We start from the raw sequence: 13489 nt of genomic DNA on the forward strand, positions 1-13489 counted from the left end.
GGCAGAACACCAACAAATTAACTGAAGGACTCCATTAGCCAGGGAGATAATATCAGAATACACCAACTTGTATTTCCATCCCAGTGCGGCTGAAATGCCTCGAGGGTAGAGAAAGCCAACTTACACTCCTTCATCATGCCGATGTCGATGCAGCGTTTGAGGCGGCAGGCCTGGCAGTGGCGCCGGTTGTCCTTGGTGATGGTGCAGCTTCCGTTGAACGGACATGTGAAGGAGGCTTTACGTTTCATGCTGCGCCTGCACGAGGGGAAATCACTTGATAGTCAAAATGAACATAAGTATTTATTTTCTATAGAAACATAAGAGGAGAACAAAAGGTGAATTGCCTAATTCATATATTGTTTGATTTATTAGAAAAGAAAGGCCTATTTAATGTTCTTTACGACTGTGTTCACAATTCGGGTGGCACGATATGTCGCTTTGGCGATATCAACAACCACAATATGGTTAACTGCTTTTGATTTAAAATCAAGAGGGATAGAAATCAATGCAGCATGAGCAGAAAACAAAATCAACTAACATGACGTGACGGACGACAAGAACAGAGTCCAACAACTGCAGGTGGAGTTTAGGGGGCAAGAGAAAGAGCACTGTTGGTTAGTTGAATGGATACGTACATGGATGTATGGAAGGGAGGGAGGAAGAGAAGAAAGAAAGAAAGAAAGAAAGAAAGAAAGAAAGAAAGAAAGAAAGAAAGAAAGAAAGAAAGAACAGAGTGATGGGTTCTCCACTGAATAATGGATGCTGTTCTGAAAGCGTGGTTATGCAGCCAGACAGAAAAAGACATACTGTACCTCGGCGTCAACAGAGCAGAGAATACAAACAATGAGGCCTCTGCTCTTTGAACATGCAGGCAGTGGAAGCGTGGACAGAAATATACGCACATGGCTTTGTGCATATTAGTTTTAAACATGACTGATGTAAAGCTGAGCACAACTGGAAAGACGAGGCTCATATATGGGGTTTCTGAACAGTTTGGTCAAAATGGAGTAGCAAAGATTCTGTTAAAAGAATTAGGAAGAAAAAAAAAAAGAGTGCGTCGCCCACCTGAAGAAGCCCTTGCAGCCCTCGCAGGTCATGGCGTTGAAGTGGAAGCCGGTGGCCTTGTCCCCGCACACGCCGCAGATCCGCGGTGCATTGCGGTCAAACTCGTCCGGCCCGACCACTGACGTCGTCACCGTCATGGGCTCCATCACTGAGGAGGAGGAGGAGGAGGAGGGGGAGGAAGAGGAAGAGGAAGAGGTGAGCGTCCTCTCCACACCAGAAGTAACAGGTCTTTGACAAACGAATGTGGCTTCCTGAGGCGGTGTGGGAGTGATTTCGTCGAGCGCTACTTATACCGACAGGTGTGGGGTTATTAGCATATGGAGCGAGCGGCAGTGACAGACACGCTGTGCATGCGGCGGCTATTGGCTGAGCTCGTCAGCAGACACCACACAGGTGAGAACGGCTCGAGAGGAGCCGAGGAAAAGGGAGAATCAATATGCTGAAAGCAACAATAAGCTGTTTAGTGACTTTTTGCCCCGAAAACACAAACACTCCAATCGCCACGACAATGTTCTTCCCTCTGAATGCCACTGAGAGACTGAGGGGAAAGAAGGTTTTTGCTGTTCTGAATGCAGTGTGCATGTTTCTTTTGGTCATTTCTTAGAAAGCCATGCGTAATGAGGAATCTGTTCTTCAAAGTTACGTGAGCAAGGTGAAACCGATCATCTGTCTTTTGCGCAGAGACATTGTAAAAGTGGGGAAATTCTGAATGAGACCATAAAGTTTGGAAATCAAAGGGACTGCTATGGTTGGGCAATATATCTGAAATTCATCATTATATCAATTTGTGCAAAACACATATTGTAAAAGACTGTAACATTAAAATTAAACGTCGATGCACCATTGATGGCGATGTATCGTGCGAGAAAGAACACTTCCAGAATGACACCAGTGTGAAAAATCCTTTGATGTGGTATAATTCTTTCTATTACTTCAGAAGTACTTTTTGAGAAGTACCTCACAGCTGAGAAAAATTGCCAAAAATCAGAGACAATAGCGAAACTAATTGAATGAAAATGTATTGTTTGATGTTTATTTCAAACATGTAGTGAACAGAATAAAAATAAATAAATACAACCAGGTTAAGTTGTTAAATCATTATAGTTGTGTACATATTCAGATATTCTGAAAATACGTGTATATATAAAAAATCGGCACACATGAGCTGCATTTAAACTTCACTGGAAGCTTTTCACTGCAGATCTGACCGAGATTGAATTGTGAAATAAAAAAATAAAAAAACCACTACATGACACTATGATGTAGCTAAACTTTAATCCCTAGATCACGTGAGGGACTGACCTGTGGGGGTTAATCTGCACCAATCACAGATCATCTATCCAGATAGAGTTTTATAAAAAAAAAGTCATAACATTCTAAAAAAAAAAAAAATCTGATTTATTTTTTATAATGTTCAGCGACAAGACAAAATCCAGAGAAACAAAGGAACAAAAACACATGGAGGTGGCCAGTGTAAGAAATATGTTAGGCTTTTGGGTAGTCGTACAAATTTCTTCTTTTTTTTTTCTCAAGGGACGAGAGCTTGCTGTTGAAGCGAGAGAGTGAGAGAGAAAGAGAGAGAGAGAGAGAGAGAGAGAGAGAGAGAGAGAGAGAGAGAGAGAGAGAGAGAGAGAGAGAGAGAGAGAGGGACGGGTTCATGTGAGGCGAAGACAACTAAATGAGGACAAAAAGAGGAGGGGGGTTGCATGCAATGAACCTTTGCACAGCGGGCGTCACGTGGCCACAGAATATAGCCTGTGGGGCAAAGGGGGACCATGAATATGTCAAACAAGGACACAGAGATAGGAGGAAGCAGAATCGCTGCATACGGGACAGCGGAGGAAGAGGAGGAGGAGGAAGAAGGGGAGGGCGCAGGTGAGAGGGACGGAGGTAAAGACCGAGGCTCCATCAGGCCTCATTGCATCCTGGTTGGTTAAAGGAAAGTTACACTGTGGGAAGGGGGGGGGATACACGCGCAAACCCCTCCCCCAAACAAAAACATGCGCCGCGACAGTCGTGTCACAAAAACAGCTTTGTTTACCGACGCAGCAGCAGGTGAATAATAAAATAATTGGAGACGGCGGCGTGTCAAACTGCAACAACAACAACAACAAGCTGCAGCCCCATTAGTCGTGTTGACTGACTACAGCAGCGTCGATAACAACTCCCACCGTCGTTTCCTCTTTCATCACTCCTCTGTGTCACTCATTTGTAACACCGTTTAATAATTAGTGCTTTTATTTATTCGTGGTGGCTGTGATGAAGTGGTGGGGGAAAGAAAGCAGACTGGGTAACTCCAACTCGCCGTTTCTTCATTCATTCTTCACTTTTTCACCAGCGTCATGTTTCCTCTACAACTCACCGGGCCGCGTTCAGTCAACTTAAAGAAACAAACTGCGGTTTTGATCACATCATATGCGAAAACTCATGAAGTCGTAATGAGGCTTTTTAACTTTTTTTTAACGTGCAAAACAAAATTAAGCAAATGTCTCAGACTAATTAAAAAGACTAAAGACTAATTTGTCATTGAAATGCTCGTAATTGGTTTCCTCATCTGCTTATCTTTTTAAATCTTGATCATAAGAAAAAAACAGCCAGGTTACAATCCAGTTTTTATATATACTGTATATATATATCTTTGAAAACCAAGAAATTTAAATGTGTAGATCAGAACAACACAGCAGCTGATTTGATCATGACTTTCCCCTTGTATCCATGTCATCTTCATCTTTCTCCAGATGCTTACCAGGAACAAATTAATGAGACATTTATGCCCCAAATAAAAACCCCGAACTGAAGTGGAGCGGGAGAGACGAGTCGGACGGCGCTGCTGGACAAAGCGGACGTCGGCTGCAACAAATGGATTCTTCATGGACTCACTTTTATGAAATCTACAGACGCCGTGTTTTACGCTGGAGAATGGATTTATGAAGACGCTGCACACAGCTATGGTCGCAGTACCTCTCTGCATGTCCAAGACTACGTACACTTTTATTAAAGCGTTACCTAATTTTAATAATCTCCTGAACGCCACCACATCATGTTCCTGCTTACGTCTCGAGTTATTTAACTAAACTGAAGTTTCACGAGTGGAAATATTCCATTTCTTTACAAAGATGTACAATGTCATGCTCTACTTATTGCCCGTTATTATTTATACAGAACTTCATTTGACTGCTAAAGACACAAGGACTCCTTTAGAAACAGGCACGATCCCTATCTTGTCTTATGTTGTCCTTTACAGTAACTTTACTGAGACAGTCAGACAATGATCTTGTCTTTGGTTGGTCTTTGCTGCAACCTGATGAAAGCTGGCAGAAAACCATTTTGGCACTTGTTAATCTTTACGCTTCTGATTAGAGAGAAAAATAAATAAATCTGAGTCATTGAGAGGCTGACTGCATGCTGTCATGTTTTCCTTTTAAATAATCTGTTATTTATTAGTGTGGATTGGCAGTTTGAAGTTCCCCAACAGAATTTCGTGTTGTGGACATAAAAGCGTCTTGGGAGAAATACAATCGCTTGCAGCTCACCAATAATCAGCAAAAGAGTCAAGTATTGATCTCGATATCTCGGCGACCGGAGGCATCAGCTCTCCAGTGGAGTTTGACGAGTGAGTGAAAACGACAGCTGGCAGATTCCTTGCTGGTGAAGACAATAATAATAATAATTTGTTGTAGTGTTACAAGCTCACTCAAGAGGAAATCCTTAAGGTTTAAGAGCCCGATTGTTGTTGGTCCCTGGACGGGAAATGTCTAAGTGGAGCAGAGTTGTTTATATTACAAAGGTCCGGCCCTGCTAACCTCGTATTTTCTCCTCCAGCCTTGTGACTCCTCTCACACTCTGTGCCCAGAGCCGTCGCTGGAGCTGACACAATAACAAAATCCAATGCTACGTCAATACTGTTGCACAACAGTGAAGGCTGACAGGCACAGAGGGGCGTACGTGTGCTGGCTGATATATCTAAACAGAGGAGTCCGGATCCCAGTGATTTGTTACAACACCAGGTAACCAATGACTGCAGAAGCAACCTGTGGCCTCGAATAGACTTCCTCTGCACGAGGACTCACTGTTCTTATCTTGTTCACCGCTCTTGTTGCACGACACAACTAGGTTATAGTTATATAGTTAGAGTTTATATATAGTTTTACTGACACATCTTAAAAAGTGATGGCATCTTTTTACTGCAAACGAAACGAAGTAGTTGCACTTGCGTTATTCGGCCGGGTCCCAATAATCTGAGCCGTATTACACAACAACGTTTTCAAGAGAAAACTGAAAAATTTCGCACCGTTTCGGGAGTCCGTTTACGAGACAACGGCGTTCAGAGAAAACTGAAAACCGTTTTTGTGAACCGCTCTGAAAACTCTGCGAAAACGCCGGTGCTCCGCCTCCGTGTTGACGGCGGAAACGCTGCTACTGCGCAAGCGACGCGTTTTCACTTCAAACGTTGTAAACGGGATCTTAATGTGGTTTATAATGTAGCTTTGCTCTTCCTCCAGTTAACAGGAGGAATCGGGAATTCGGTGAAAACCTATTTGGACGAGAGTGAAGCCAACGATGGGCTCGGCGAGCAGGACAGACGGACAGTGAGCTCTACAGCCGTCGTGCAACCAAGTTACTGGCTTTGTTCTGATCAGTATTGTGCATCAGTAACAAGTTACATTAAAATAGTGAGAAGAAAATAATCAACACAAACACATGTCCTTGGATTTAAGTCCCAGTTCAATGTCAGCTGAAAAGCCAACCAAGAGATGTACTTTCATAATACGAAAACAGCATATTGTACTATTTATTTAGTTATTTAGTACTCGATGGAATAGAATAGTTGCAACCCGAGTGGCAACACTAGTCTGATAGTTAACTCTCTCTCTCTCTCTCTCTCTCTCTCTTGTTTTGTTTTCACTCCTCTTCCTCAGCTGTAAACACATTTGTCCAGGAGTCCCTGCACTCCTCTACAAGTGACATCTACGGTCAACAGATGAAACATTTAGTCGGAGGGATAAGCAGGCTGGATTACATGCTGATGTTGTGTTCCCTCTGCAGTGCAGCAGAGTGCCATCTAGTCATGTTAAGATGTATAACCCCCCCGCCAGTGTTGTCTGTTATGACCCCCCCAAACAAACATCTACTCACAAATACTTGTATTTTCTTTCCTCCATTTCTTCACCTGAAATACCCACAGTTGTTTGTTTTTCTGTTTTGCTGCTGACACCAAGTATTGACAAAGTGCAGCTCTCCAACATAATGACGGCCATTAGAGCGAGCAGGCGGTGATGCTGGGCGCTGCCGTGCACCTGGAGAGGTTACCGGGGGTTGGGGGTGGGGGGGGGGGGGGGGGGGGTGTTTACGTGCAGTGAAAACATGCTTTTACTCATTAGGTATTCATTTGTGAATTATGCAAGACACGCTGGTGAATGCGCTTCTGATGACTTCAACCTGCTTAACCTCCGTGGTGAAAGCAAACAGAAAGCAGAGGCTTCGCTCTGATTGCCGGCATCAGTTGTTCAGGAAGCAGTTTTAATAACGGCTTTCTTTGACATGTGCAGACCTCGGAGCAGATCTATGGTCTCTCTGTGATTTGGACCGCCTGCTCGGGGGAGTCCTGAACCCTCGCTTGGAAACCACCAGCCTACATAACTGGTCAACAAACACGAGGCTGATAAATAGAACCAACATTGTGGCTTTAATGCTCAGAGAGGAAGGGAAAAACACCCAAAATATTAACGTTAAGGACCAGTTAAAGTGATCTTATGGGAGGGGGGGGAGTTACCAGCAGCGTAGAAACGGCTTCAAAGCCGTCTGCTTTTCTTTTCTCCGCGGCCTCGGCCCCTCGGAGGCCAGCCGAGGAGGACTGCGCTGCGTTTGTCTCCATGCCTGCCTCCCGTCATAAATCTTGAGGTTCCAGTTGGAAAAACCCTGAACAGATGCTAAAAACAGCGAGACCACACGGGGGAGAGGAGCACGTCACATGCTGAATGATGGGACTCGGGACGGGCTCAGGTAGGATCGCAGCGTCAGCCTGCCGGTGAGCGAGGGGTTTTGAAACCCGTCGATGTATCGATTAACCCGTGCCTTTAAATATCAGCACTGATCGAGCATTTCGCCCACTGCAGTCACGACAGCGAGGCTGATAATTAATGGAGGTCCGGTGGCCTTTTCCTGCATCCAAGAAATCCACAAATCAGATCTCCCCTCAATAGCTTCGCTCGGATGTTTTCAGCTTGTTGACATCAAGCCGTTTCACATCTATTAATATCAATCATTAGCACAAATAAGAGCTCTTTAAATGAAGTGAAGAAGAACGCTTCGCTTCTGTTCCTTTTTTCCTTCGTATTTTTTCTCATCTAGGTCACGTGAGGCATGTTTACAAGAGCAGCAAAAAGCCTGAGAGCCTCCCAGAGGCCGGAGCACCATTATTGCAGTTATAGATGTAAAAGCAGAAGAAAAAAAAAAAAAGACTTAACGCTGAGAACTAGGCTTTGGGATGTGGGTTAACTATTGTGAGAATCTGACACAGATTAAATTAGAGTCTGACTTTCTTGTTGTTGCTCATTTTGAGAGACAAGAATGTAAAAACTATTGGAAAGTATTGTGTATTATCACAATAATGTAAAAATATATTATATAATCTAGTAAAACGTGACATATTTTGTATTGACATACAAAAAACTAAAACAAAATAAAATAGATTATTGCTTAAAATTGTTACATTATAATGAATCATGATAATCTGAAAGATTATCACATAACTTTACAAAAGTTATTGCAAATTGCAAAAAAACATTGTATGACACTATGTCAAGACAATTTATCATAATAAAATACGTTTTTTTGTCGCAAAACACTATCGCAACATGACTCGATACTTTCATGTAATAATTCCAATACAGTCCAAATAAATTGATCATTTTAAAAATGTTGTGATATTTTGAGGAAATGATCACAAAAAGACCAAAAATATTTTTGATGTAACACATCGCTGTGAGCAATATTTAAACATCATGACATCGTGTACTTTGAGCATTCAGGATGTTCCTGGCGAGTCGTCGAGTCAAACAAAAAAAGGCAAAATGATCAGAAAACACTTATTTACAATTATTATGCATTTTCTGCATTAAAGTACAAACAACTTCTCACTGCTCTGCAGCATCGCCTAGAGGCAGGAGGCTGCATTACAAGTAAAAGTTATCGAACAGTTATATAAGACTGAGCGTTTAATTAACTAGTATTTTTGATTAGCTGGTGACTCATAAGGGAGAAACATTTCAATATTTAACCTTCTAGTGATGCATCCCTAATATGTATGAAATTTAAAAGAAGCCAAACTTACTGTTGGAATATTTTTTTATCTTTTGTTGATTGTGTTCTCATTGTTAAATGACAGATACTAAGTCTTTATCCAAGGACAGAAAGTATTAGCAATTTTTTCACCTTTCTTTGATTTCATTAAATTAATGGAACTCGATTATTCTGTGACATGATTGTGCACTATTTCTGCAAGCAATAAAACTGAATCGAAGATAAAGAAACAGCTTTAACAAGAGCATAATTATTACAGAAATACCCTATAGGTAAATGCCACGGCCCACCCCTATACTGCTCGCGCTCCACAGGTTCAAGAGGTTGTTCCTACAATGAAAACTTGAGTTGAAACCACCAAGCAGCAAACAAATGAGGTGAACCCAGCAGCTGCAGGGCTGCTGCTCTGTGGATGACCCTGACCTCCGACCTCCCGGTGGAGATGGCAAGAAAACGAAGAGCTGCCTCTCCCCACCGGGATCAATAAAGCATGGCTCCATTGTTTGAAATAGGAGCCCTTTTGTTGGGTTGCTTAAAGGAGAAAAAAAAGAAAAAGAAAAAAGAAAACTTATATGAGAGGGACGCCGACGGTGGAAATGCCGGAGACAGAAACGCTGGGTCCCGGCGACAGAAGAAGCCCGGGGTGAATCTAAAAGGCTGCCACGTCTTTGTTTGAGATGTGTAAATTGTGTGCTGCAGCGAGGAGATCTCCAGTGGTACACGAGCTTCCAACTTAATGAGTCACAGAATTTTAGGACCACCCACATCTGCTCTCATGATTCGAGGCGACTAATCACCGATTCACTCGTTCTGAAAAGTCCCAACGTAATACAGCCGCGAGCTTAAAACACTGGCCCGCAGGTAATTCAAGTCTCCTCCTCCCCTCTCCTTTTTCAGGTAAGCTCATCTTAACAACGTCAGACTGAATAACTCACCACAATATTTTCGCTTTTCAAGTCTAACAGCTTAAAGGAAATGCCCCTCTGCGATTTGAAAGGACTCTTTCTGCTCCCACATAGTTTTCTCTTCAAAGCTCAGCAGTAACTCTGCACTGCTTAGTTCTGTGGAAGACTCGCTATAGAAGGGTCCCATAGAGAAAGGGCCGCGTTGCGAATAGAAGGGGTTCGCTCTATAGGCGGCTCAACAGGGAGCATGGCCTACTTTTACCACCAGCTGCCTCGCGGTGGGCCTCACGAACAGCGAGCTGCCATAAACTCCAGTCCACTACAATACAACAAATCCTGGCTGCCGGGCCAGAGGCCTGACAGGCACACATACTCCCGACTCCCACCGAATGAAGTGGCTGCTCCTTAAGTTTCCTCGCCATGATGAGTCACTGAAACTTCAGGCCCCGTCACATCGCGCTTTGACTGCTTTTGTTTACCGCGCTGGACAGTAAAAAGCCACAACTGGATTGTGTTTGACCAAGTTTTCTGATTCCTCCATAAAAATCCCGAACATCAAAAGCAAGTGAGGAAACCGCAAAAGAAGCAACAAATACATGAACCCCAACAACCTATTCTGAGCTGGAACCTCCACATGAGACACGAGGATTAAACACGGAGGGTATTTCTTCTCTGGGTTGGCGCCCAAACCTGTAGTATAGAGGGGTTTGAATACGTCTTGGCGCTGAACGGTGTCGTCCAAAGCCAAACACAAATGTCAATTAGGATCGAGTGCTGCAATCTGTGTGTTCAAGAACACTGCAAAATGGACGGAAACACAACAGACAGGGACACGAGAAATTATGCAAATATGGAATCAACCCAACAAAATGGGGCTTGAAGAGACTTCACGCCGTGTGCATTCACGGGGATACGCTGACGTATCATACGATACAGTGGGATCACAAGACGGCGGCCACAGTAGATTCATGCAGCCAGATGCCGGGACAGCTAACACATAGGCACAGGGCTGTTATAGGAAGAGGGGGGCTGAGAGGAGGGCGTGTGTGTGTGTGTGTGTGTGTGTGTGTGTGTGTGTGTGTGTGTGTGTGTGTGTGTGTGTGTGTGTACGCTTGAAGGCTCCTAATGGATTGTCCCAGTTGGCTGCAGCACTGTGCTGCACAGGGCGGCTGATGTGATTGGCTGGGATGTGGCGCACCCCCACTCGACACGTACCGGTGCACACATACACACACACACGCACACACACGTACACGCACACACACACAGCACAATTGAGCCGCCCTGGCTATAACTGATTTGGATGTAAATCCTAACAATCGCGGACTTACAGCACCGTGACAAGACAAACACTTTCACATCCTCATGTCATCGAAGGCTTCGGGGGTTTTAGGCCCGGGGGTAATCCTGAGACACCGCTCACTCTCATGTGCACATATTTGAGGAAAGATTTCTACCTTATACATAGTCTGTATTTAAGATTCAGGATTAATTTGTGGGCTTTGCGTGGATGACCGGACTCAACTGGACAAGTCAAATGTTCAGGTGAGATTAGCCGCATGCACATAAGACAGGATTTTGGTGTCATTTCATGTGTTGATTCCAAATATAGAATATGAATAAGTAATATATACCCTCCTTCTTAAAACGCAGCCAAAAATACTCTGCGTATCAATGGATTGTGTATTAGGGTTGCGCGATATATCGTTTCAGCGCCATGACTGCAATGTGCACATGTGCAATAGTGATATTGTACGATGTCAAGTAAGGCGAAATAACTTTGCGGTGATCGTCTCGCTATTTCTCACACAGATCCAAGATGCAACAAATGTTATTCTAACTTCTAGTAGCTCATTTTTTATTTATTTTTTCGATAAAGAAGAAGCTGCAGGTCTCGTCTCTGGTCTTATCCACCAGTGTTTGAAGGACCAAACATGTGCAAATCCAATTTTGACAACCTGAGAGCGGACAAGGCCACGCAGGTCCCACAGGGACGTCTGGGTCAGGTTATCCATCCTCACAGTCCGGATCCCCACATACACACGTCGTTTCCACAACCCAGACCCATCGTCTCTATGATTTTCCACCTCATCTGGACCGAGTCCGTCGAGTAAACCGGGCCCGATGGTGCGGGTCACATATCTGTGACGCTGACAGGAAGCTCCACTCTGCCACACCGCTGGGTAAACAAAGTTGGAATTTGATATTTTGAAAAAGTTAGAATGTGTTGCCGAAGGAATGGACTCTTATTTAAGCTTAAACTGTGGGAAACAATCCAATCACTGGATATGAAGTGTCCTTTTGGCAAAATGTGATTATATAATTGAACTGGGACAATTAACTGTACATATAAAGGGACGTTTTAAGATAAATAGATCATTCTTGCAGTTTGTTGTTTTTTTCTGAAACGTTAACAACAACAACGGCCTCCAGAGTGGCGTGACTCCCACTAGTTTTATAGTTGAGAGTCACGTGTTTTCTCCCACATTCTACATACAGATATTTGAGGTTGATTTGTGATTGGTGTACCCTGCCTTAACCAACACCAATAAATACTGGATGGATGGGTGAGTTTTATTTAAATAAGTACTCGGGTAACACAATAAAATCTGAACTCCTGTGCTTCTGGTCTGTTCCAGAAACACAATAGGATTTGACTAAATCTGGTTACATACTTCACAATAAGTAATCACAGGGTAATGTCGCTCTGGGTATTAGCTCAGCTTGTGTTTACAGTGTACAATTCAGGCGCCTTGTGGCAAAAAGACAGCGGGTTTTATCTCTTTCACAGGCGCCCACGCAGCAGCGTGAAACGTGTTGAAGACGCCGCTAATTTCCTGTGTGATGTGGCACTACGCAGGAAGATAGTGGGAGGCTGTTTTCCACCAGCTCAGTAATGACAGAGGCTGGAAGAAGCCAAGCGGGGATAAATACAGGTGGGCACTTGGCTCCATCTTACTCTCTGGAAATGGAGAGACGCCACACACACACACACACACACACACACACAAAATCTCCAACACGCCGTTACACAGGTGGAATAAGACAGCTGTGCAAATGAATAATATGTTGATCAAATTAATATCACACGCGAGCCTGCAGGATATTTTGTGGGGAGGGCGGGGGTACAGTGAGCACCGGCAGGATGTGGGAACATTAAAATAACTGGCCAATCCAAACAGATTTCCCCTCCGTTCGTCACATTCACGGCAGCAGAAACAGCACGAGGAGGGAAATAGGTTATACTTATGGAACGTCACAAGTGTCCCCTTTTCCGAGGATTCAGGCCAGAAAAACATGTCAGACACGTGACGCCGCTGCCATGTGACTGACAGATCAATCACATCCAATTCGGTTCTCATGTCCTTGAGAAACGTCTGAAAATGATGCGGAAAGAGCCAAGTTTATCATACCACAAAGAACATTACAAACACTATTTTGCTCTTCCCATATTTCTCCCATTGTGTCAAAGTCTGGGAAAATACACACAAAACTAACCTACAAAAGCTGGGCACGGTGCTAAAAAAGTTATTTAGATTGTCAACCAAACAACTTAACGCAAAACCTTTGTCCATGATTTAGTTAAACAGAAAAGAGCTCATGTTCTGCACAAAGAAGTGAATCAGGGGCTTCGAACTCGGAGCTCGTCGGCCGGAATTGGCCCGTCAATCGGTTCAAATCAAGTCTTCTGGATGACAACGATGACAATTTAAAAGTAATAAATACACTTTTCAATAGAAGCAATGGATGTTTTTCTAGGATTGCCTTTGTTGTGGTGAGTGCAGCAGATATAAAAGTATTGCTAGAGAATTAGCATTAGCGTAGCATAGAGTAACACTCACGTGGACGTTTCACTTATCGTGCGTCTCAACTCGCATCAGGGTTTTTACAAATATCAGCCCGAAGAGAAACACTCATACAGAGGGGATTAAATACTTATCTGAGTATTTGTCGAATTTTAGGGCCCGTTTCCACGACATTTCAAATGAAAATGCATTATTTCGTTTATCGCGTCTACAGAGCAATGTTTTGAAAACAATCTCCGTTTCCATAGAAACAGCGAGACGCTGAAAACAATGTACTTTTCATGTAGTCTTCTTAAATAAACTGTAGAAATCGTTTTGATCGTAAATACTATTTACATGTAGGTAAAAATAGGGATGTTTTGTCATAAAGACACTTGGAAAAAGTTAAAAATGAATAATACTATTCTGGAA

At 43.4% G+C, this 13489-nt stretch overlaps 1 protein-coding gene across 1 annotated transcript in view; it reads right to left on the minus strand.

Annotated features, from left to right (window-relative positions):
- LOC308112947 (vitamin D3 receptor A) overlaps positions 1-13489 on the minus strand; it is a gene marked incomplete at its 3' end in the record, with an annotated part of 81595 nt that overhangs the window by 24354 nt on the left and 43752 nt on the right. The window contains exons 3-4 of the mRNA XM_080468785.1: positions 1066-1213; positions 125-255 (exon numbers count right to left, since the gene is read on the minus strand). Of these exons, the coding sequence (XP_080324911.1) occupies positions 125-255; positions 1066-1211 (277 nt within the window). The 5' untranslated portion in view covers positions 1212-1213. The remainder of the gene's footprint in view (positions 1-124; positions 256-1065; positions 1214-13489) is intronic.

This window comes from Lipophrys pholis, assembly GCF_963383615.2.
Source record: "Lipophrys pholis genome assembly, chromosome: 8".
NCBI lineage: Eukaryota > Metazoa > Chordata > Actinopteri > Blenniiformes > Blenniidae > Lipophrys > Lipophrys pholis.